Consider the following 25,712-nt stretch of genomic DNA (forward strand, 5'->3'; position numbering starts at 1 on the left):
ATACATATCTCATGAATTTCTAACTCCTCCACCCCTTGTTCAGTAAATTCGTTTTAGTTTCACCCCGCATCCGCACAACCGATTGAAATAAAATTTGTCGAGTTGATTAGTTCTTCTCCGTTTCCCTTCGGTTTCTCTCCCTTCCCTAATGACGGCTTTGTGTCCCTCGTAGGGCTCTTTGAGGCAGCAAGAACGCTCTCCATTAGTCGCACCCTCTGATTCTTCAAACCGGCCCAACCACTCCCCAAAATCACGTTCTGGTTGGCTCTGCCAACCAAAAACCGCAAAACATTAACATTCCTGTGGAGCGGCGTTCCACAAAGACCTTGGGTTCCGGGGCAAGGTTCGTCTGGGACTGAGAAACACGAGCGAAAGTGATTTATATCGATCAAAGACTAAACTGAGCAAGAAACTGTCCCTATCTCCCAAGCTCCTGTCCAACTTCATGCTCCATGCTGGTGTGTCGAAAGGTCTCTCAGTCGCTTCATTTCCCCGTCGTTTCCCATCCCATCCATTTCGGCATTCGGAGCGGAAACATCTCATGCCACAATTGTGCCAACGGCTACCGGGTCTTCCGGTTCCACTTACCCCAAAATTTAGCCCAAAGCTTGTCTCGTCCCTCGTTTCGGTTGTCTGACTAGCTCGGAAGGATACAGGCACTTTCCTCCCCGGCGCTCCTTGCGTCCCGCCCTGTACCCCATGTCAGTCATTAAGCGATCTTCTTATCTCCCGAAAGATTCATTCCGTATTCAACATTTAATTAACAACATCATCACGTTCCATAAGTTTCTCTATTATCCTTGCGGCACACACACACACACACACACTGCCGCACCCTCTGACACTGTGTGGCTCCCAGCATCGTTCCTGCTGCTCGGTCTCGGTCTTTCGGCATCCCTTCGGGGCACCACCACCATCCCCCACAAGAACGTCTTTCTCCAGCTGCCTTTCATTTGATGTAGCTGAAACAATTTGTGTACGTGCGTCTGTGTGTGTGTGTGTGTGAGTCCTATGACCGTTGAATAGTGAAAGGACATCCGACTCACTCTCCATCCATCCATCCCCCCCGCCACTGGGAGTTGTTGTGTGTTGTCTTCTCACACTCAACATGACACACACGTTGCTGCGCTGTCCGCTGCCTCCGTCCCCTTGGCACGGCGATGCTTTATTCTGTCAGCACACAATTCCCAACGATTATGTTCCAAGCCAAAAGACCACTTCCACCGTTGTGTGCGTGTTGGTCGTGGATGGATGGGAGGGAAGTGTCAGGGCTATTTCTATTTGTACGCTTCATTTATGGTCAAAATGCTTCGGCACCTCTCGCTGTTGCTGCTGCTGCTGAACACCGAGGACGCCTTGGTGCGCTTCTTTCATCTGCCCAATATTAGTTTCGCTTTCAGCCACGTTGTTGGGGAAAGTCCTTTATTTCATTGAAGCCCAATTCCTCCGATCCACGTTTCGCCCTCCCTCCATGGCCATGCTATTCGGAGGTCACCATATAATGTCCGAAATTGGTAAATGGGAATGCCCGAACTTGGGACAGCACCGACCGCCTAGCCGAGCGCTCCAAGTGGTGTTATGTGTCCTTTTATTTTCTTTTTTTCCTTGGCAGAAATCACTTCCACTCTCCTACACGAGTAAAACACAGCAAGTGTAGTAGGAGAAGCGAGGAGAAAGAGGGTGGCTGACCGAATGATTATGTTTGCGTCCCCAGGACGTGACAATAAAACGCGCTCTCGCCGTCCAAAAGGACGACATCGACGACGACGACGACGACCGTAACGATACCAGCGAGAAAATGGAGCAATGAATTCTTCTGTATTTATTTCTCTATTCTCTCTCTCTGCTCACGCTTCAGGCTCGTCCTGATTCTTCCCGGGCCCATGGCACCATTCGATTTTATGACACTAATTTCATTGAAGGGCGAGGGAAGACTAATACGGTTTAGTCGTTTGTGTGTGGCGAGGCGCAAGGCGCAAAAGGAGCAGTAAGGGTGGTGTACCATGTTTTATTCGGGTTTTGGTACGACCCCTCCTCTGCCGCAGTTTGCACGCACGCACGCGACTATTATCACACGCACGAGCCCAAAACACGCACGATAAATAAATAGATTAATTGCAATCGTGCGACACATTGTGAAACCAATTGGCCAATTGGCGTACTTTCGATGGGCTGTTTGTGCCAATTACATAGAAAATTTGACTTAATTTTCAAAGACAACAATAACGTCAATCATGAAATTGCACGCGTCATTTGAGAACAGCATGAGTCTGTACCATCTCTTTCTGCGCAAATCCCTATTGGAATTGAATTGAATAAAGTGTTCAAGAAAACGAGAAAAACTTATCCCAGCATTACGTCGCCCAGCTAGCCACCCACGCTTGCTGCTGTAGCAGTGAAACGCATCCAAGCGAGAAAAACTAATGGCAGTAATATCATCATTCCGGCGCCGGAAGCAATGGTGGTTAGGCAACCAACACCACGAGCACTTCCTCTGCTGCTGCTGCTGCTGCTACGCTGGGTGCGAGGTAAAGGTCGCTTAACCCATCATCGAGGTCGGTTCCAGTCATAAAACATTAGTCTGTGTGTGTGTGTGGGTGCGTGTGCTGTAGTAAAACATTTACCCAGCTGGTTGCCCACCTATACTGAGACCTGTGTTGTGCGCGCGATGGTGTGTGGAAAGCTTCGGTTTGGGGTCTTTTTTTATTACCATTTTCATCGATGCCCCGGTGTACGTGTGTGTTTCCCCCACTCAACGGATTATTAACCAATAGAGTGAGGCCGGAAAAGGGGGAAATGGCGAAAAGCTTCACCCCTTTGGCCCTTGTATCGTTTTGCGTTTCAGTCGAACAGTTTCGATGCTATCACTCGCCGCTCGTTCGCCCATCGAAAAACCCGTCCTCTTATCTCTGGACTTTTGTTGGATAGTATTAGCAGTGTGGTAGTAGTAGTAGTGTGCCGGCAATTAATCCTGTAGGGCGAAACGTTCTATTCGATCATCCTGTTTGCGCGGAGTAGGGCGGGGGGGGCGGAGATTTGGGTGAAAATTTGTGGTTTTCCTCAAACTAACCAAAACTCTAATTTACCTTCATCGGGTGCGCGCGTGTTCTGTTTCGGTCGTGCAAGGCAGCTAGCAGAAGAAGAAAAACAGTGTAAAATACCACCCGAATGCCAACACACAACACCTCAGACCTCCCCTCCTCCCTATTGCTATTGCTCACGTGTCACACAACCGGAACACAGCTACTGCGCGCCCTCCCGGTCCCGGTCGTCGTAAACTAAATTGCTAGCATAATTATAATCGTATAACCACATTTTAATATAATCATCCTATTTAATTTCACTCAAACTCCACCCCCTTGTTTGAGTGCGTACATGTGTGTGTATATGTAGATTGGGTGCTGCTCTTTTGCGCTTTTCCCTTACCTCACACTCACCCAGAATAGCTCTGCTACGTGTGTCCTGTTATTAGGCTGAACAACATTGAAACACCACAACAAACTACTGCCACCATTGGCACCGGCAAGTCAGTCAGTCGGGCAGGGGCAGCATTAACGCGCGGCGGCTCCCTCATCCACCACCATTTCCGATCCACTCCACTCCACTTCCTTCCTTCCGGACTAATTCCGAGCACGCAATGTTGCACACGGGCAGGAGTGTTGGGATACAGTTTTCCACACGTTACCAGTTTATTGTTACGCCACCACGACCACCACCGCCACACCGGTGTACGGGTGAAAAAGTTTGTTATATCGTCCCCTTCCCTCTCCTCGGTAGAGCGAAGCGGGAGTATGATGGTGGTGGAGGTGAAACGGCCTCTGGTAGTAGTTTGTTCCATCGGTAAAGCGTGCTTACACAAATGAACCGAATCATAAACATAGAGAGAGAGGGAGTCGGCCCGATGGAGGTTTGGGGAAAGACAATGAAAACAGAACGAGTCAAAGTGAAATAGAAAGTGGTTGGCAACTTAGTGCTGGACGATACTGTCCTCCTTTACGCTGCCCAGCAGAACAGTTTGTCCTGGATGCGCTCGGCTGGTCTACCCACCATCACCATGGATCCTATTATCCTTAACTCGGTTGTATTCATCCACCCCGGTGTCTCTGACCTTATCCTTCCGTTCTCGTCACCGGAGTGGTGGGGTCCAATCCTAACGGGATCACATTTATCAGTCGAGGAGGAACCGACAGGGAGGACCTTCCTTCCCTCTGTCGTGTGTGTCGTCATACTGTTCCGCTTTTGAGGTTTTAATCCTTACCAGGTTCGAGCAAATGGTAAAATATCGGGGCACGGGGGACACAGCACACAGCTCCATCACACACCGACAGCCGAATGCGTCTCCTCCGTGCGCGGTTCTGTTTGTGTGTAATAAAGCCAAACAATGCTGCAGGGGCAGAGAGAGTGTGAGAGAGAACAGTCACCCACTGCCCCCCGACTCCCGACCAAATCGACCGTTTATGTACACGCATTCATAAACTAACTCCCCTTGCCCGAAACCCTGCTTGAAATCCGCTCGGAACACACCCCTCTCCCTCATAGGGGGGTGATATTGTGTAGTTGATGTAAAATATGGTTGTTTATCGTTCCCTTTTCCCCGCACATGCCAAGCTACGGAAACGGCATAGAGATGAAGGTGGCGGAGCATGTGTGGGGAGGCCAAATTCCACCAGTTCTCCAGCAGCAGCAACAGCAGCAGGCGAGAGCCACAATCAGAAGCATTATAAAACTCGGCAAAACCACTGGTCCCCCTGCCCCGGTCTCTGCACCGACCAACGTGACCCCGCAACCCTCCTCTGTTTCCTTTACCCATTTGAACCGTTTTGAATGCGAGGAAGGAAGGTGGTAAAGTGTTTTTTGCTGCCACCTTCCACCCCCGTTCCCCTATCAGCTTTGCTTTCCTTTCTGTGGATATTGGATTGGTACTGCTCTGTAGTACTTCGGTACAACTCTGTGACCAAGGGTATCAATTGTGAAATGTTTGCCAACTAAAACGAAACGGTGGTTTTGGTGGCACACGTACACACCACCACCCCGACACCCACTCTTGAATGCCCACGTACACACACACACACGCACACGGGTTTGGATTACCCTCAGGGGGCGAGAAAAACGTAAACGACTGCTAATATGTTTTCCACACCGGGTTGTGGTTTTTTCTTTTGTGGAGCTGTCGTGTGGGCGTGTGTGTTGGGGCGACCAAACCGGGCCCGAGCCTTTTCCGAACAATAAGTGGCCCAAGGGATGGAGGGGATAATGGAGGGTCGCGGGAGAGGTGACGTACGTGACAGTGTACAATTGTTAAAACCCGTGATGTGTTGTTGTGAGTATAAAGCAGCGAAATGTTGTTTAACTTGTTTTGTATTGTTGATTGCCTTAGCCCTTGCCTTGCCTGCAGCACTGTTGTGTTGTTTTATTTGTAGAGTAAATTGAGGATTTTGCGATACTTTGTGGCACAGGATAATTATGTCCATCCACATGGAAGCAATTATAAAAGCACCTTATCGATGTTTTACATGGCAAATATATATTGAAAAAAAAAACAAAGAAAGGAAAGGAAAAAGTAATAATGTTCAGCGAATTCTCTGAACGCAAATCCACATCATGGCTGCAGAACTTTTCCACTTATTGACCTTTTCATTCGCTACAGAAATTCATCGGTCGCTCCTCCCGCTGCTGCTTGTTGGTGTGAGCGCGCAGTATTTATCCCACAAACCATTGATCCCCCTTTTCCTACCCCTTCCAAGGGGTTTCCCCTTTTGGGTCGCGAAGCTAAGTAAACTCTCCTGCCGCCGCCGCTGTGTCCGTGTAAAGTTGGCGCTTAAAGTTCCCGCCTTTGCTCGTCGACTTTATTTGCCGTAATTTCCTTTGCCTTTTCTCACACCAGCACCTACAAACACACATACACACACACACACACTTACTCCGACCATTGTGGGTTCGCGCTGTGGGTGCTTCGTTTGCTGTAATTCATTTTAATTTGAACCATTTCCTGCTACATAAACGCAAATAAACGCCAACGCGCCTCGCCGGTACGTCGCCGCCTGGTGTTTGGCCCGTCACACCAAACGGCCGTTTTCCCAACGCACCCTCCCCATGCTCTTCTCGTGTCGACCTCCCAAGCAAAGCCCTACAAAACCCACAGTGCGCCACACGGTTGACCTCCGCTGGAAGTATTTCGTGCGGACGTGTGCGGCAATCGTTTGTAAATGACTGCGAAAGTTTTCTCCCTCCTCGTTGGTCCCTAGCCAACATCCCTCCTCCCCCCCCCCCCACACAACCGTTGCGCGCTTAACGAGAATCCCCGATTGTGGAAAGCGGAGTGGAAAGGTCTCCTTCCAATTAAAACTCTCCCTGCCATGTCTGCCTCTTCGTCGTGGGCCTCCTCGTCGTCATCATCAGCGTAACCACCCACCCCGCCGGGCACTGGGGAGTGGGAGGGCTAAAAGGGCAGCAGTAGCAGTAGCAGCAAACCGCTTCCGGTCCAATACCGAGTTCATATTTCATTATGCTTGGCTCTCCCCACTCCACTGCTTTACTGCTCGCGTCGTCGAGTAGTGGAGTGCCTTTCATCGCCCAGCACAAAGCCCCCAACGAGAAGAAGGCAACTACTTCTGGACTGGTGAGGGGAGGGTGGTGGTGGTGTCCATGTCCTTTGTTTCGTTCGCGTGAAAACTCCTTCCAACTTCCACACTGGGTTGGCGCTTTTTGCCCTGTCCCTGTTTCCTGCCTGGTCCCTCTCTCTCTCTCGCACAATCAGCAAGAGAACATGCTGATGACGATGTCGTTAGGGAGTTGGAGCCGAACAAAAAAAAAAGAACGAAAGAAACCCAAAAGGACGGTGGAAAACCGGAAAACCCCTCGTTCAAGAAAAGTGAGGTGCACAGCAGTAATTTCCACGCCATTCGAGCACGGACAAATGCACCCACCAACCACCCTCCCAACCCGGATGCAAGGTGAATGTTTTCATTGAAGGCGTTGAAGGATATTTTTTCTTGTACATTTTCAACAGCCGTTCTTTAAGCTGGCACTCCAAGCGGGGACAAGTATTACCACGCGATGGTAGCGGAGTGGTTGTGTTGTGCAACTGCTGCATCGTGGGGGAGGACCCCAACGAATAAATGATTCATTGTTGCGCGCCAGAGCTTTATGAGTTCGCTGTTATGTTGCTCATTTTTGCTCACAAAAATAAAAAAACGCTGGGACGATAGCGTATGGTTTTTGCAACGGAAAACGAGCCCGTTATGGGTTTGGATGGGGAATGGTAGGTGCAAAAACGGGTTTTCGACCTTTTAAAATGTTCTTAGTTTTTCCTTCAAAATGGCAATTTAGACTGTTTAAACGAGATTTACTTAATAATTTCATTGCATATGATAGTATACAATAATGTAGTAATTCGGAAGTGTTGGGTTGTGTGTGAACTTTTGCCCGCAGTTCAATTTAATGCACACTAATTACAATGCCCCCAACATGAAATAAAATTATAAGCAAAAAAACACACCCAACAACCTCATATTTATTTACCTCCACTTCACAGAAGAAAAAACGCCATCCTGTGGCGATAAAACCGTCAATTCTCTCTCTCTCTCTCTCACCTCCCAACCGATCAATCGATTTGCACAAAAACCGCAAACCCGTTGTGTGTTGCAAGACATTTAATCCTTTCCACCTGTCTGAAACTTCCTCCAATCGAACACAACCTTTTGTGTCCAATGGCCCATTCCAGGGTACAAAAACCGCACAACGCACGAAAACACACAAACAGCCGCACAAACAGTTTTCCACGGCTCGCGCCAAACCTCAAAACCGCAGCGGGGATAGTACCCGTACCAGCCGCGGCCCAACGCGCGCCAACACACCATTTTGCATTATGCGACTGAATGTGAACGTGCGTTTATATTGGGTGTGCTAATGCCTGCGTAAACTATTTGAACCTGCTGGCCAAAACCACACCTGTTTCCCGGTCCTTTTTTTATTTTGTTGCCTAAATGCGGGACGCGTGAAAGCAAACACCACCGAACACAGCAAGTTTGTAGTAACGTAATCAGTGTTTGATCGGAAGCGGGACAAATTGATAGCGCACTGGAAACCGCACAGACTGAGGATATCTTCATGCGACATGTCGATGCAATAATAGCAAACAAATTATAAAACTAGGTGCTCTTTAAGGTGCGTAGAGTTGTGACAATGGCGTAATGATGGTTTCGACTTTTCGGATGATGGCCTCAGCCAGACTAGAAAGGTAGTGTCAAGCGTTGGGGATAGCTTGTAAATGTATGATTTTTTGTAATATTTTCCAATATTATGAAGTTAAAGGCATAAAAAAAGTTCCCAATTGGGGTAACATTGGAGTATTTTTTTTACATTTATGCCCCAATTTCTATGTTAAGCTGAAAAGCTAAAACTTGCCTATCAGTGGTATAATATTTATCGTCCTGGCTGTATTTTCCAAATCCAGTTGCGTTCTGCCATGTATTTCAAAATAGATTTGTTTTATCTTTTTTCTGTTTGAATACATTTTAAAACATAGTTGTGGCAGAGAGTTCTTGAGCTTTCATGATAAAATATTGATGCTTCAACGAACAACAACAAACAATCATGCGTGCCTAAGCTGATAGAGCCTGCAACAAGACAGCATTTGTCTTAAGTATTTTGTAAACTTTTTTACATTTTTTACTTAAACTTTTACATTTGTTCATTTTTAAGCTCAAAAATAAAGCTTGTTTGGCGTGTGGATTTGTGTGATGATTCAGTCGTCAACTGTCAAAATCCATGTAAAAAAGTGACTAGTATAGTGAAACCTTTCTTACAGGGTTTACCAGTCCAATAAACACCTGTCCACTTGTTTATAACAATTGTATTTTTGAATAGACACCGTTATCTACCTTGATCACACGTCAGATGATGTAGTAAGCTTATTCTATTTGGCGTAAACGTCCTACGCGGACGTTCAATTCAATACCACATAGCCGGATAGTCAATCCTCCTTACTACGGGGGCACTGTCCATTCCGGGCTTGAACCCATTACGGGCGTGTTATTGAGTCGTTCGAGTTAACGACTGTACCACGGGACCGCCTCAAAGCTGTAAGCTACTATGTCCAATTTAATAACACAATTGTCATCTTCGATTGCACAAGATTATTTTTGTTAATACTGCAACAACCACAACAAACTGAGCCGAATCTGACTGTTATGCAATCGAAGATGACAATTGTGTTATTAAATTGGACAGAGTAGCTTACACCATCTGACGTGTGATCAAGTGGTAGACAGCGGTGTCTATTAAAAAGACGATTGTTATAAAAAAGTGGACAGTTACTTATTGGACTGGTAAACCCCCTGTATATTGGAATTTGGTAATTGGAAACAATGCTATGGGATTCCTAATAAGTCTGCCTAAAAAGGGTGCCGTAGTATCCAATTCCCAGTACATAAAGTTCACTTCCCATAAAACAAAATGGACAAGAAAGTTTCCCAAAGTAACCTTACTTCAAATATTTTGATATGCAATATCATGTATTTCAATGTGTTTATTTTTATTATTTTTAAAATAACATTACTACTTTGTCTTTTTCATGTTGACAACCTCGCCATTCGCCATTTACAAGTTAACACTCACCCAGTACAGGCCAAACACGTGTCACAGCATCCTGTTGTATCCGCATTGTGCTAACCAGTTTAATAATATGTATGCCTTTTTATCTTGTACACGTGATAGTTTGCTTTAAAAAAGGGCCAAAAATCAAACCATTGCTAGGAGGGTGGCTCTGTGATGTGGGGAGATTGCACGAGGGGGTGTGTGTGTGCCGGGACGGAAAATAAATATTTATTTTCACACCTTTCCGCACCGTTGGAAGTTCCGTTGCATTCCGAGGCACACCACACACACACACATACATTGCCATCTGCTGCGCTCTGATGCTGTTGGTGTTGTTTGTGTTGGGAATGGTCATTATTCATGATCGGTTTGCATGCCCAAACAGACTTCAACCCACACCACACCGTCCACCCAACCAGGTGCAGGCGAACAAACAAATACCTCCTGTGTGTGTGTGTGCATATCCCTGGGCAGTTCACACAACTGACCAACCGTGGCGCGCGCCACATGCGCACATAATGATTATAACAATTTAATTAAATCACTCAAATATCATAATTACTGCTTCCCGACCGACACTACCATTGAACCACCCCCAGTTCCCCTACCCCCACACACGATCCTCACTCCACGTTCATGGGACTTGGGCGGGGGGGGGCCCAGCATGATGTTTGTATGTTTCTGTGTATGTTTGTATGCCGTGTAATAAACAGCTGTGTGTGCATGCTTCCGGAATGACAGTTCCGTGGGGGGGTTGGATTGGGTTGCTTTCTGAATCTTCATTACACATTCCCATTCACATCACTCAATCAAACGTGTGTGTGTGTGTGTTGTCGTCAGGTGTGCTTTAAATGGTAGTCAATTTTGGTCAGACTTTTTTCCCTTTTTTGGTTTGCTCGTTTTTTGTTCCATTTGCCTTTGCATCTCTATTTTCATTCTACTTCGCGTTAAACGTTAATTACCATCATCTCCCCCCCACCCATACCCCTCCCCCGATTGTGTGTCACACATTGTTCCTTCTTCCACCGCCACAATCACCACCGCATTCGCAATGCAACGTGCAGCTGTGATCGACTAATTGTGTTTTGTCTCTTTTCTTCCCTCACCTTTTCCATGCCTTTCTCTAACAAAAAAACACACACACACCTCAACCACCACCCCCCCTTTGCGTCCACTTGCGCAGCAGCAGATTCACGCACAGCAGATACCGGGCGGACCGCCGCAACCGATCCCGGGGCTCGGAGCCCTCGCCGGCCCGCTGACCGCGTTCGGTGGCCCGATGGGTTTGCCGCACGGAGCGCCGCAAAGTATGCTGAAGGCACCGCCCGATCTGCACCGGGAGGACTTGAAAGTGCCGCTCGGTGGACCCTCCGCTGAGGAGCGTATGGTATGTGTTGCGGAGCTTGAATTCCATTCAGCCAGCGCGGACGAACCTAATGTGTGCCTTTTTCTCTCTCTCTCTCTCTTTAAACCATTCCACAGCGCAACTCCGTATCACCGGCGGATCGGGAAAAGTATCGACCACGATCACCCCTCGAACTAGACGGCGAAGCAAAGCGGCGGAAAGAGGAAAAGCTTAACCACGTAAGTAGCTGTCGTCGCGTGCCGGGAGAGGTTGTTAGGATCGAGCATATATGCGTGTTGTCCCCCGTTTTCCCCGCAGCATCATAGCTCAGTCAGAAGAGAGGAGGAGGGTGTGCTTAGAGCGTGTGTTTCGTCTGTGTCTGCTTTTAAGATTCGTTTTTTCTTTCTTTCTTTTTTTGTGCGCTAAATGCGTACAATGCGTTTCGTTGTGTGTTGTGCTCGTATGGTTGCAAGTATGATACAATCCTCACACACACACGCACACAAAGCATTAATTATTTAACTCTTGAACCGTTTTCTTTGCAAATATATCAAGGCTGAACCATTTGCGCAGGTTCTATATGTTACATATATTGTTGTAAAATGTAAAAAAAAAACATTGCAAACATGTAGAAGCCTGTGAAAAGTCTACAAAATTATTCCCAAAATTTACACCCTATTTAAAGGAATACAAAATGAACTTAAATTTTGCAGCAAAACAGTAGACAGAATGATGTTAAAAAATGGTCGATCACCAACCTAAAATGATCGCGCCTGATGGTCACAAGCTTTTTATGCTACTCCCCGTTTGATTGATGTCATGCTGTTATGTTGTCCTCGTCCTCGGTAGTAGCGTCCTGCCCAGTTTTCGTTGCTCACCTTGTGCCGTTTTCGTCCAACCGTACCCTCCCTCTCAATTCTCTCAGTTTGACCCGAGTATTGAACCGTTTGCCCTATATTGTTTTGCAGGAAAGTGATGGTGAGAAAAGTGATCAGGATTTAGTGGTGGACGTCGCGAACGAAACGGTAAGGGTTGTGTGCGTGTGTGTGTGTGTGTGTGTGTGTGAGCGTGTTTGTACGTGTGTGCGTGTGTGTTTGCGTGTACGTGTGTGTACGTGTGTGTACGTGTAAGGTTTGCGTTCGCTCGAATTAACGTGGCGCGCATTCTAGTTTGTATGACCGAAAAGAGAGTAAGAGAGAGAGAGAGAGAGAGAGAGAGAGAGAGACAGAGAGCGAGAGCGAGATGTTCAAGTCAAAAAACACACTCTCACCAGCGCAAAATTTAAACTCAGTAGCATTTGATTTGGTTGAAGTCAGATTAAGAATAAAGGATAAGTCCTGGTTGCTCATCATTCCTTTGTCACCATCACTACCGTGCCACCCCTCCCACCGTGCTGTGTCCTTTATTAGTGTGTGTGTGTATGTGTGTGAGTGCTAGTGCAAGCTGTTTAGCGTCTTTAGCTTTGTTTTGTCGTATGTTTATCGTTTGTTTATTTTTTTGTTTGTTTGTTTGTTTTTTCCCCTGGCTCAACCATCTCCTTCATACGACTCCCATGCTCTGCTGCATCGTCCTTTTAGATTGCATTTTTATTTTTATTTTAGTTTATTTCGTACTTCATTCGTCTCCTTTCTGTCGTCATTTCCCATTTAGTTGTATGTGATTAGTCTTACCATACACATGTGTTGTACCGTTACTAGTTACCTTCATCGACTGCAGTTTGTAATTAAACTCCTACCATCGTTAGAAACATCTTCCGTATCTGTAGACAAAGTAATCCAATACACACCAATTCCAGTCCACCAATCACACACACATACACACACCACATTCCTGTTATCCGTTGTCGTCGTTTGCGTTCGATCTGCCTGTCCCCTCCCTGGTAGAAGCTGTTGTGTTTCTAGTTGTGTTTACATTGTATCATTGTGTAGGGTGTACCTTCCTTCCCAGTTTGTGTATTCGTTGCCATTTTTTGTGTGGTTCCCAGCAAACCGTGTGTTATGCTAGAAGTAAATGCTTATTTTCGCTAAGCGAAGAGCTTTTGTGTGTGTGTGTTTCCCCGCTGGTTCCAATTCTCGAACGTTTGTTCCTCTCCTGCAGGGTTCACCGTCACCCCGGCCGAACGGCGACCATCAGTCGGATCGTGGCGATCGGGACAGTATCGGGCTGAATGGCAGCGATAAGGCAGGCTCGAGCAGTTTGAAGGGTGCCAACGATCGACCCCCGTCCCGCTCTGGCTCGAGCTCGTCCCGATCAACGCCCAGCCTCAAAACGAAGGATGTAAGCAACAAGCGACGAACCCCGCTTTCTCTCTGACGATCCGTGCTCTTATCGTGTTTCGATTCGTTCTCCCTTACCCTCCCCTTGCAGCTCGATAAACCAGGAACTCCCGGCGCGAAGGCCCGCGTCCCCACGCCCAACTCGTCCACACCCGGCGGTGTCCCGAAAGCCGTAGTACCTTCGCCAGCCGCCGGCTATCCTCCCTCGCCATATCAGCGACCGTCGGACCCGTACGCCAGACCGCCGCCCGACCCGTACGGTCGGCCTCCGATGCCTTTCGATCCTCACGGTCACGTCCGCACCAACGGTATCGCGCTGCCCGTGTCGAGCGGTAAACCGTGAGTATTGTCACTTCCCCAGCGCCCGCTGGAATGCCTGCACCGTCTAACTGATCCGCTTTTCTCTCCCCTACTCCAGTGCCTACTCCTACCATATGAACGGGGAAGGTGCCCCGCAGCCCGTCCCGTTCCCGGCCGACGCCCTTACCGGGCCCGGCATTCCGCGACACGCCCGCCAAATCAACACCCTCTCGCACGGGGAGGTTGTGTGTGCGGTCACCATCTCGAACCCGACCAAGTACGTCTACACCGGCGGCAAGGGTTGCGTGAAGGTGTGGGACATATCGCAGCCGGGCAACAAGAGCCCCGTCAGCCAGCTGGACTGTCTGGTAAGTGGATTCGCTTTCGGCGTTGCGCCGGCAAATTGCGCGCCAGCAGACCCGCCCCTTTAATGGCCGGTTGGTTATAATTCGCAGCAGCGAGACAACTATATCCGCTCCGTGAAGCTGCTCCCGGACGGCCGAACGCTGATCGTCGGGGGCGAAGCGTCCAACCTGTCGATCTGGGACCTGGCCAGCCCGACGCCCCGGATAAAGGCGGAGCTGACGTCGGCGGCGCCCGCCTGCTACGCGCTCGCCATCAGTCCCGACTCGAAGGTGTGCTTTTCGTGCTGCAGCGACGGCAACATTGCCGTGTGGGACCTGCACAACCAGACGCTGGTGCGCCAGTTCCAGGGCCACACGGACGGTGCGTCCTGCATCGACATCAGCCCGGACGGGTCGCGCCTGTGGACCGGCGGGCTGGACAACACGGTCCGCTCGTGGGATCTGCGGGAAGGTCGCCAGTTGCAGCAGCATGACTTTAGCTCACAAATCTTCTCCCTCGGCTACTGTCCAACGGGTAAGTTTTGGTGTGCAGTGTGCCGCTCCAGTGGGTTCAGTCTCAACACACGTCTCTTTTCCATCTAAACACAGGCGAATGGTTAGCGGTCGGAATGGAGAACTCGCACGTGGAGGTACTGCACGCCACGAAGCAGGACAAGTATCAGCTGCATCTGCACGAGAGCTGCGTGCTGTCGTTGCGGTTCGCCGCCTGTGGCAAATGGTTCGTCTCGACCGGAAAGGACAATCTGCTGAACGCATGGCGTACGCCTTACGGTGCCAGCATTTTCCAGGTACGTTTTCTGCGCCAACTCCTCCTTCAACCGTTGCTATGGTAACGATTCTAATTGAACGATTTCTCCCTCTGCTGTCTTCCAAACAGTCAAAGGAAACCTCGTCAGTACTAAGTTGTGATATTTCGACCGATGACAAGTACATTGTCACTGGCTCCGGTGATAAGAAAGCAACCGTGTACGAGGTGATCTACTAAAAGGCCCCCACAACCCGTTTGTTGAGGAATTGTCTGTGTGTGTATTTTGCGACAGTGTATAGAACATCCAGCCGGCTAAAAAGGAACTCGCTTCGTACTGTGGTGCGTCCTAGAGATTGATCCATTCTGTGCCGCTTCTGTCGCAGATTCATGTTAATAATGGTGAAACACACCGGGGCACTACGAATCAACTACCACACACGGGCAACACATCAAGTGACTTAAATGTGACGGAAGAACAACGGCCGTTCGTGGTGAATCGGGGGAGGAGAGAGCGCTCAAGCCCAAATGCGACGTAGAGGAATGCCTAACGTCAATTGCACATGTGAGCGCGTATGCATTCAAGCTGCTACTATGTACAAAGGAAAGGATAGAAGACACACAGCATCAAACACCCACCCACCCACCACATGACACACACACATGAATAAAAGGCAAAAAGGCGCCCTTCGAAAGCGGTGGCTACATATAAGTGTCGCATTCGCTCTGAGATTCGCTTAATTATTTGTTTTTTAGATTTCTAATCATGTAATAATATGTGAATTGTATGCTGCATGTGTGCGCGCGCGTGTGTGTGTGTGTGTTCGGGCGTGGGAATGTGTGTGTATATGAGAAGGAGGCGAAGTGAGACAGAAGTGCGAGAGAAAAAGTGGTAGCTTTTAAGCTAAGAAGAAGCAGAATCACAAAGTAAATAGTAAGTAACTTAAGCGTGTCCAAGTGCGGTAGGTAGCAAAGGTAAAACTGAAAACAGAAGGCAGAAGAAGTTAGTAATCGGCAACACTGAACAACCAACAGCAAGAAGTCACAGTGAAGAACTTGACGTGCATTATGTAAAAAAAAAACAAACAATCTGAAGGAAGCACATTAAAAAAAAAAACAGGATAATCCCATATGAAATGAGATGTAAAAGCGCATCGTCTAGTTGTTGAAACAAACAGTTTGAATTTGAAAGGATGAAAGGAAAGGCAAAAAGAGTAGAAGAAGAGCAACAAGAGAGAAAAAAAAACACATATGAAAATGAATATGACAAAACAACAAAACAGAAGAAATAAAAACGGAAACCACCACCTCTTCCCCATCTTAACAGAGAAATGAACCAAATCGTATCCCCAACCAGTGTCAAACAAAACTCGAGTGAAAGAATGCGTTGTGTGTGTGTGTGTGTGCATGAAAGCAGATAGAAGAAGAAGAAAGAAGGGGGTAAAAGATCAACAAAACAAAAGAAAATGTAAAAATTAATCCTCCTTCCAGGAGCGGAGGGAGGGCCAGCTGGGAAGAAAGACCGGCCGGCAAATTGTGTATAGCGGGAGGAAGGGGGCGCGAGGAAAAGTGTGATCGTTTGCATATAGTAGGCGAAACAACAAATCCAGTTGCTTAGTAGCGAGGAAGCATACATTTGCACATAATAATTAACATTCTAATCCCTCTCATAGCTCTGTGTACAGTATTTTGAGCCCTTTCGAGCGCATTCTTAGCGGTTTCAGCCGGACCGGGACGGAACGGTGAGCGGCAATGGCGCGTGTGTGTGTGTGTGTGTGTGGTACGCGTTCGTACATTCGCTCACCACACTCCGTGTATTGTGCACACATGGACATCCCAACATCCCACTCCCCAAAATCACCACCTCCCTCCCACCCAACGCCGCTGGCCTGTTGCAGAGCAAACCGTGTGAAAAACGTTGCAACGGTTTAGGTAAATTGGTTTAGAAAGACGCAGCATACTAGGCAACAAAGCAGAAGGAAACGTTCGCGATGCTGCCGAAAAAGAAGAAAAAAAAGAAACAGATTGTATGATCGTTTAATTGTTTATGTTAGTTGTGTTTAACTACGGAACAACAGAAAGAGACACTGACAGGAAAGAGAGAAAGGAAAGGACACAAAATTCGTTTAAATTTTCAAACACTGCTGCATTGAATGGTTGAATTAATATATACTTATTTTTGATTCAAAAAGCATTTTGATCGACATGTACCGATAATGGGACGGGAGAGAGAGAAAGAGCCAAAAATGGCTAATCTAAACAGTTTAAAACACAAAGATGATTCTATTGAGAGCATCAAAGAAAGTTTGCAAACTTAATTTATTGCCGGTCTGCAACGGCTCGTTTTGCATAAACGGCCAGCATGACACACACCGTTTCTGTTTCGTTTGGTGTCGCTCTTGTGGACACTATGAACACAGATATATAGTTCTAAATGTTTGCTCTAACAGGCCGAAATCTCATTTGCAATTGACTCAAAGTAAATACAAACAAGCTTAAGTACACACCATCTAAAACCATCTCACCTGTCTGAAACGAGCGAAAGGTGGGGATAAGAGGCATGACATTCGATGAAAACAGCATTTATTGTTTGATTGATGAACCCTAAATGTGTTGCTTCAAGTGTGTTCTGCCATCCAAGGCACGAGCCAATTTACTGGACGAGTGAGGAGGTGGCGGACACTTAAGCGTGTTAAATTAGAGCAGCGAAAGATGTAGAAATGAAGCGCACTGTGAAGGCAGAACGAACGTTGAAGGCAGCAGTAGGAGCGCGGGGAGAGGGGGTGAGAAAATGGAGAAACATAATGAATATTTTTAGAAATGGAAAACCGAAAAACTATTAACATTGATGCGTCGTACATCTGTTGTGTGAATTTGAAAGAAATGAGAAAATTGAATTTGCCAAATTCTTCGTGCGAAGCAAATGTGGGTAAGTAAATCAATACTGTGTCTTGACACGGTTAAACTCGAAATGGTCAATGATGTCCGGAAATGGTCAACAAAGTATTTTGTTGGACCTTCATGTGGTTGAACATCTTTCTCTCTGTCTTCCAACATGATGATTCAGATTAAATTATGACCTTTGAACACCTCATCTCTCTCTCTCTCTCTCACGATAGAGCACGTCGATGTGACATAGCCCGGTCAACAATCATTCTCCAGGATGCTCGGTCCACGACTGAAACCTCTTATTCATGTAGACACCCGATCTCCGCCAGGTCTCGCTTCACCTGAGCGGAAATCATAGCCTTTGCCGATGATCTGTTGTTATTAGTTCCGGGAATTACTCCTGAAGCGGCTTCGCAGCGTGCAGAAGAAGCGGTATCCGCGGTTAACCATTGGATGGAAAATCATTGCCTGGAGCTGGCGCCGTCCAAGACCGAATTGGTTACAATCTCGAGCAAAAGGCAGGGCAATATAAACGTTCCGGTGGTCATTAATGGAGTGGAGCGAAGAACGACCCGAAGTATTCGCTACCTTGGGGTCGTGATCGACAACCAATTGTCTTGGAAGCCGCATGTGGAGTATTGCACGACGAAAGCGCTTCGAACAGCAAATGCGCTTGGGTGTCTTATGCGCAACCACAGTGGCCCCAAGTGTGCAAAACGACGTCTTCTGACATCCGTTGTAGACTCCATCCTTCGTTATGCCGCGCCCGTTTGGCATGAAGCTACCAAGAATCAGGAATGCCGGAGGATGCTGCAAAGGGTGCAAAATCATTGTGCAATAAAAGTGTCAAGCGCATTTCGGACGGTACGTTATCAAACAGCAGTTGTGCTAGCCAGCATGATACCTATCTGTCTGTTGGTACAAGAAGACGCTCGATGTTACCAACGACAACAAGAGGCGGGAGGAGCCCTTTCGGCAGGGACACTTCGAGCAGAGGAGCGCATCAACACCATGCAAAGCTGGCAGGAAGAATGGGACGCGGACGCAAGTCAAGCTGATGCCAGCAGATTCGTGCGATGGACACATCGTGTCATCCCTGACATTGCGGCATGGCATTCCCGAAGACACGGAGAAGTTAACTTCCATTTGTCTCAGGTTTTGTCCGGTCATGGCTTTTTCCGTGACGACTTGTGTCGGATGGGGTTCACACCGTCGCCAGGTTGCATCAGGTGTCCGGGTGTTCCGGAGACTGCCGAGCACGCAATGTTTGAGTGCCCCAGATTTGCGGATATCAGACAACAGCTGCTTGGTGAAGCCAACACTGACGCGATTACGCCCGAAACACTGCAGTTCCATCTCCTACAAAGTCAAGAAAAATGGAGCAGGATCGCTGAAGCTGCGAAGCAGATCACCTCCGCATTGCAGCGGGACTGGAACGAAGAACGAGCGCGTCTGGCAGTTTACAGCACATTATCACCCTCGCATCCTGTTGGACCAAGCGATAGAAACCAGATCATTGCTGCAAGACGTGAACGCCGCAATGCCAGACGCCGTGAACGAAGGGCCCGTGAGAGGGAGGCACAGCAACAACACCCATCTCTTGTCTTTTCAGCGTCTTCAGAAGCAACAGAAGGGCGCGAACCAGCCCAGCCGGATCGCAGAGATCAGGTACGACCACAGCGCAGGAACAGGCAACATATGCCGCAACAACAAGAGGTAGTCGAGCTTTCAGACGTCACCCAATATGCAACAGCTATCAGTGAGGGTGTCTACTCCTCCAACCCCATTCAGGGAGGACTTACGGTGGCAGAGTCAGCAGCGGCTACAGAAACCGAAATATCCTCTCGCTAATCGGTGACACAACAACAAATCGGAAGCTCCTTCAGACTCGTCAGTGTCCCGTTGGAATTGGGTTGGATAGATTTGTATTTTTCTTTATTTTTGTCTTAAAAATCATTTTGCTTTATTTTGTTTCGAACTATCAAAGAGTTATTATTAATGTAATACACACACAAGAGAACTGCCATGACGGCATTACAAAATCGCACTTACTAACCCTCGCGGGAATTGTATGTTGCGAAAGGCGAGGGAGGGCTATTCTACTTTGTTTGTATAAAATAATAAGAAATAAATCTCCCGACATTTAAAAAAAAAGGTCTCGCTTCACCTGGTCCAACCATCGAGTTCGCTGTGCTCCCCTGCGCCTTATGCCGAACTGGGGATCGCTGTCGAACACCTTCTTGATGGGGCATGAGTCCGGCATCCTCATGACATGCCCCAGCCATCGTATCCTGCTGCCAGCCTTCGCCACCGTCAGGATGCTTGATTCGCCGTACAGCTCAGCAAGCTCGTGGTTCATCCGGATGGATACGTGTGCGATATATCTCGCATTTCGTGTGGGCTCGAAGTGTTCTGGATCTCAGCAGTTGGTGAAGCCCAGAGTATGCACGATTCTCCAGCACAATGCGTCTCCGAATTTCGCTACTGATGTCATTGTTCGAAGTAACGACCGTCCCGAGATAGCAGAACTCCTATACTACCTCGACTCAACTTATACTCAACTTATACACTGCTTCCCAGATGATCGGAGTCTCCGGCAAGCAGATTCTTCGTCGGGTGTACGCCTCACACACCCTCGCTGATGTCCTGCCGATGATGTCGATGCCATCTGCGAAGGCAAAAAATTGTAGAGATCGGTAGAGGATCATGCCACGGATGTCGTTGTCTAGCTCCGCGCTTCAAATGACACCTTCCAGGGCGATGTTGAAGAGCAGACAGAAGAGTCCGTCACCTTGCCTCAGACCCCTATGAGATTCGAACGATTCCGACGTCGCTACTCTCACCTTGCACTGCACCCCATTCATGGTGGCCTCTAACAGCCGGATCAACTTCCCAGGGAAGTGGTACCGCTGCATGATGCTACATAGCTCATTCTGGTCTATGGTGTCGTAAGCCGCCTTGAAGTCGATGAACAGGTGGTGCGTAGGGATCTGGCGCTCTGGAGGATCTGCCGTAGAGTGAAATTTTGGTCGGTGGTGGATTTGCCTCCAACAAACCCAGATTGGTAGCTGCCAACGAAATTTGTAGTAAGGGGCGCAAGTCTGAAGAATGCAGGACAGGGACAGGACAGGATCTTGTAGGCGGCACTCAAGACTGTTGTTATTCAGGACTGTGATGGCTTGAAAGATCGAGCAATCCAGCCTGTTGCCCTTTTTGTAGACTGAGTGAATAACACCCAGTTTCCACTCCTCCGGTAGTTCCTCCTGCTCCCAGACTTTCAAGATCAGCTGATGCATTTCGACGGTAAGCCTCTCCGGCCCCATCTTGAAGAGCTCGACCGCCAGTCCAGCAGCTCTTAAGTAGTAGCGTAGAAGCACTTCCCCCTTTCGATCATCTTCCGCTCGTCCGTCAGGATATTTCCTTCCGCATCCCGGCATATTGCGGTTTTAGGACGTACCTCCTTCAATCTCCTGTAGTACAAGCGGGTATCCCCCAACTGAGCTTGCTGCTCCAGCAGCTGTTCGTCTGACTCTTCAAAACGGCGCTGCTTGGCCTAGAACAGCAGGGTTTGCTGTTTCCTCAGTCGTCTGTAGATCTCCACGGTCTGACGGGTTTCACGCCGTAGCATGCGGGCGCGCGTTGCATTGTTCTCGTCTGCACTCTTCGCCGAACAATTCCTTTTTCTCTCTGGTGGTTGAACATAACGAGCTTGAAACAAAGTTCCGTTATACTTCAAATTCCGGACATTCATGAAGTTTTATTTAACTTCTTTTTATTTTGACTCTGGCGATTCCACTTTAAATTTTTAGAGGATCGTCATGATGTACTAGAATCAATTAATACGTGTCTGACCCCTAGTAGGCCCTGATGAAACAGTAAATAAATATGTTCTGTCGGTCAGTTCACCACCAGAAGCATTCTTAGCAGTTTTGCTTCAAACTGATGCCAGTGCTACTTCTTCGATAATTCCTACTAATCGTTTTGAAGTGCATAGAAATAAATCAGAATATATTGCACAAACGGTTATAAACGTGAAAATAGCAGTGTTTTATCAAATTGTGCTCTGAATTTCATCCAAACTCAATATTCAATTCGGTCCGGAATTCAAAGTAAGATTTATTACCTTTTTTTATCTTCGGTTCTATTTTTTTATAGAAACTTGGAGCCAATTGGCCCTTATTCGCCTCTTATTCGGTTCTATGCTTCTACGACCACAAGAGAAAAGCAGCACCCAAACCCCGTTGTTTTTTAGACCGTCGTTCTGTAGGTCTAGGTGACTCCTACACTCAGAATTGGGTATTTAGAACACACAATAAGTTAAAAACTAATAAAGTGTTAATTTGAAGAGAATAGACGAAATTTTGAGGCTGTCCGGAATTCGAATCAAACCGTCCGTAATTTGAAACATGAACTCAAAACTGTCCGGAGTATGAATAAATTTTTGCAATTATTAAGGTAAAATTATTGGAAATTTTAATTTTTTCTCAAATGTAGCAGGATTGCTTTAGTAAAGTGAGTTTAAATATAAGTTTGGCCGATAATAATTGAATTAGTAAGAAAGTATTACTTGCCAAAAATGGCCTAAGTGTAGTGTCCTTAAGAGTGATGGGTAAAATTGGCAAAATCCCGAGTCGGCTCCGATCCGACTCCGATAAATTCGGAATCGACTCCGGAAGGTAGGTCCACGCTACAATATCCGGAGTCGTTCGGAGTCGTTCGAAATGGCCCAGAGTCGTCCGGAATCGCTCGGAGTCGACCGGAGTCGTCCGGAGACGTCCGGAGTCGTTCAGAGTCGCCCGGAGTCGCCCAGAGTCGCCCGGAGTCGTTCGGAGTCGTCCGCAGTCGCCCGGAATCGGAGTCGTCAGGAGACGTCTAGAGTCGCCCGGAGTTGTTCGAAGTCGGAGTCGTCCGGAGTCGTTCAGAACCACCCGGAGTTGGAGTCGTTCGAAGTCGTCTGGAGTTATCCAGAATCGGCTGCAAATAGAGTCATCCGGAGTCATCTGGAGTCGACCGAGGAAAGGAAAGGAAAGGAAAGTCGGCTTGTAAAGGAAGTGCACGCGCAAAGTGAGAGACAAAAAAAACACATCGAAAGGAAATGTCTGATCACAAGCACATTGAACCACACGACTCCTGTTGACTTCGACCAACTCCGATTCCAAACAACTCCGAACGACTCCGAAAGACTCCGAACGCCTCTAGACGACTCTGGACGACTCCGACTCCGACTCCGGACGACTCCGGACGACTCCGGACGACTCCGGACGACTCCGGACGACTCCGAGCGATTCCGGACGACTCTGGGCCATTTCGAACGACTCCGAACGACTCCGGATATTGTAGCGTGGACCTACCTTCCGGAGTCGATTCCGAATTTATCGGAGTCGGATCGGAGCCGACTCGGGATTTTTGCCAATTTTACCCATCACTCTTAAGGACACTACACTTAGGCCATTTTTGGCAAGTAATACTTTCTTACTAATTCAATTATTATCGGCCAAACTTATATTTAAACTCACTTTACTAAAGCAATCCTGCTACATTTGAGAAAAATTAAAATTTCCAATAATTTTACCTTAATAATTGCAAAATTTATTCATACTCCGGACAGTTTTGAGTTCATGTTTCAAATTACGGACGGTTTGATTCGAATTCGGACAGCCTCAAAATTTCGTCTATTCTCTTCAAATTAACACTTTATTAGTTTTTAACTTATTGTGTGTTCTAAATACCCAATTCTGAGTGTAGGAGTCACCTAGACCTACAGAACGACGGTCTAAAAAACAACGGGGTTTGGGTGCTGCTTTTCTCTTGTGGTCGTAGAAGCATAGAACCGAATAAGAGGCGAATAAGGGCCAATTGGCTCCAAGTCTCTATAAAAAATAGAACCGAAGATAAAAAAAGGTAATAAATCTTACTTTGAATTCCGGACCGAATTGAATATTGAGTTTGGATGAAATTCAGAGCACAATTTGATAAAACACTGCTATTTTCACGTTTATAACCGTTTGTGCAATATATTCTGATTTATTTCTATGCACTTCAAAACGATTAGTAGGAATTATCGAAGAAGTAGCACTGGCATCAGTTTGAAGCAAAACTGCTAAGAATGCTTCTGGTGGTGAACTGACCGACAGAACATATTTATTTACTGTTTCATCAGGGCCTACTAGGGGTCAGACACGTATTAATTGATTCTAGTACATCATGACGATCCTCTAAAAATTTAAAGTGGAATCGCCAGAGTCAAAATAAAAGAAGTTAAATAAAACTTCATGAATGTCCGGAATTTGAAGTATAACGGAACTTTGTTTCAAGCTCGTTATGTTCAACCACCAGAGAGAAAAAGGAATTGTTCGGCGAAGAGTGCAGATGAGAACAATGCAGCGCGCGCCCGCATGCTACGGCATGAAACCCGTCAGAACGTGGAGATCTACAGACGACTGAGGAAACAGCAAACCCTGCTGTTCCAGGCCAAGCAGCGCCAAGCGACGTCAGGAGACGTCTAGAGTCGCCCGGAGTTGTTCGAAGTCGGAGTCGTCCGGAGTCGTTCAGAACCACCCGGAGTTGGAGTCGTTCGAAGTCGTCTGGAGTTATCCAGAATCGGCTGCAAATAGAGTCATCCGGAGTCATCTGGAGTCGACCGAGGAAAGGAAAGGAAAGGAAAGTCGGCTTGTAAAGGAAGTGCACGCGCAAAGTGAGAGACAAAAAAAAAACACATCGAAAGGAAATGTCTGATCACAAGCACATTGAACCACACGACTCCTGTTGACTTCGACCAACTCCGATTCCAAACAACTCCGAACGACTCCGAAAGACTCCGAACGCCTCTAGACGACTCTGGACGACTCCGACTCCGACTCCGGACGACTCCGGACGACTCCGGACGACTCCGGACGACTCCGGACGACTCCGGACGACTCCGGACGACTCCGGACGACTCCGAACGCCTCCAGACGACTCTGGACGACTCCGACACCGGACGACTCCGGACGACTCCGGACGACTCCGAAAGACTCCGGACGACTCCGACTCCGGACGACTGCGACTCCGGACGACTCCGGACGACTCCGGACGACTCTGGACGACTCCGGACGACTGCGAACGACTCCAACTCCGGACGACTCCGGACGACTCCGGACGACTCCGGACGACTCCGAACGACTCCGACGACCGGACGACTCCGGACGACTTCGACTCCGGGCAACTCCGGACTCTGAACGACTCCGGACGACTCCGGACGACTCCGAACGACTCCGACGACCGGACGACTCCGGACGACTCCGGACGACTCCGAACGACTCCGACGACCGGACGACTCCGGACGACTTCGACTCCGGGCAACTCCGGACTCTGAACGACTCCGGACGACTCCAGACGACTCCAAACGACTGCAGATGACTCCAAACGACACCGACTCCGGACGACTCCGACTCCGAACGACTCCGGACGACTCCGGACGACTCCGAACGACTCCAAACGACTCCGACTCCGACGACCGGACGACTCCGAACGACTCCGACGACCGGACGACTCCGGACGACTTCGACTCCGGGCAACTCCGGACTCTGAACGACTCCGGACGACTCCGGACGACTCGAACGACTCCGACGACCGGACGACTCCGGACGACTCCGGACGACTCCGAACGACTCCGACGACCGGACGACTCCGGACGACTTCGACTCGGGCAACTCCGGACTCTGAACGACTCCGGACGACTCCAGACGACTCCAAACGACTGCAGATGACTCCAAACGACACCGACTCCGGACGACTCCGAACGACTCCGACGACCGGACGACTCCGGACGACTTCGACTCCGGGCAACTCCGGACTCTGAACGACTCCGGACGACTCCAGACGACTCCAAACGACTGCAGACGACTCCAAACGACAGCAGACGACTCCAAACGACTCCGACTCCGTACGACTCCGGACGACTCCGAACGACTCCGACTCCGTACGACTCCGAACGACTCCGGTCGACTCCGGACGACTCCGGGCAACTCCAGACGACTCCAGACGACTCCGAACGACTCCAGACGACTCCGGACGACTCCGGGCGACTCCGGATGACTCCTACTCCGGGCGGATCTAGTGGTGCCTTTTTGCCGGAGTCGGAATCGGACTAACAATAGTCGGAGTCGGATCGGAGTCGTGGGTGCGCTCCATACAGCACATCACTAGTCCTTAAT

General features: G+C 48.3%; 1 protein-coding gene across 15 annotated transcripts in view; it reads left to right on the forward strand.

Annotated features, from left to right (window-relative positions):
- LOC120898368 (protein groucho) overlaps positions 1 to 15,960 on the forward strand; it is a 183,847-nt gene extending 167,887 nt beyond the window's left edge. For 7 of the 15 annotated variants that reach the window (XM_040304139.1, XM_040304147.1, XM_040304148.1 and 4 more), the window contains 9 exons: positions 10,781 to 10,984; positions 11,080 to 11,181; positions 11,911 to 11,967; positions 13,040 to 13,219; positions 13,310 to 13,557; positions 13,637 to 13,886; positions 13,974 to 14,397; positions 14,472 to 14,671; positions 14,761 to 15,960. In XM_040304139.1, the coding sequence (XP_040160073.1) occupies positions 10,781 to 10,984; positions 11,080 to 11,181; positions 11,911 to 11,967; positions 13,040 to 13,219; positions 13,310 to 13,557; positions 13,637 to 13,886; positions 13,974 to 14,397; positions 14,472 to 14,671; positions 14,761 to 14,868 (1,773 nt within the window). In that variant the 3' untranslated portion in view covers positions 14,869 to 15,960. The remainder of the gene's footprint in view (positions 1 to 10,780; positions 10,985 to 11,079; positions 11,182 to 11,910; positions 11,968 to 13,039; positions 13,220 to 13,309; positions 13,558 to 13,636; positions 13,887 to 13,973; positions 14,398 to 14,471; positions 14,672 to 14,760) is intronic. The other 8 variants (XM_040304144.1, XM_040304149.1, XM_040304146.1 and 5 more) reach the window with 5 other exon arrangements.
- The last annotated feature ends 9,752 nt before the right edge of the window (positions 15,961 to 25,712 follow it).

This window comes from Anopheles arabiensis, chromosome 2 (genome assembly GCF_016920715.1).
Source record: "Anopheles arabiensis isolate DONGOLA chromosome 2, AaraD3, whole genome shotgun sequence".
NCBI lineage: Eukaryota > Metazoa > Arthropoda > Insecta > Diptera > Culicidae > Anopheles > Anopheles arabiensis.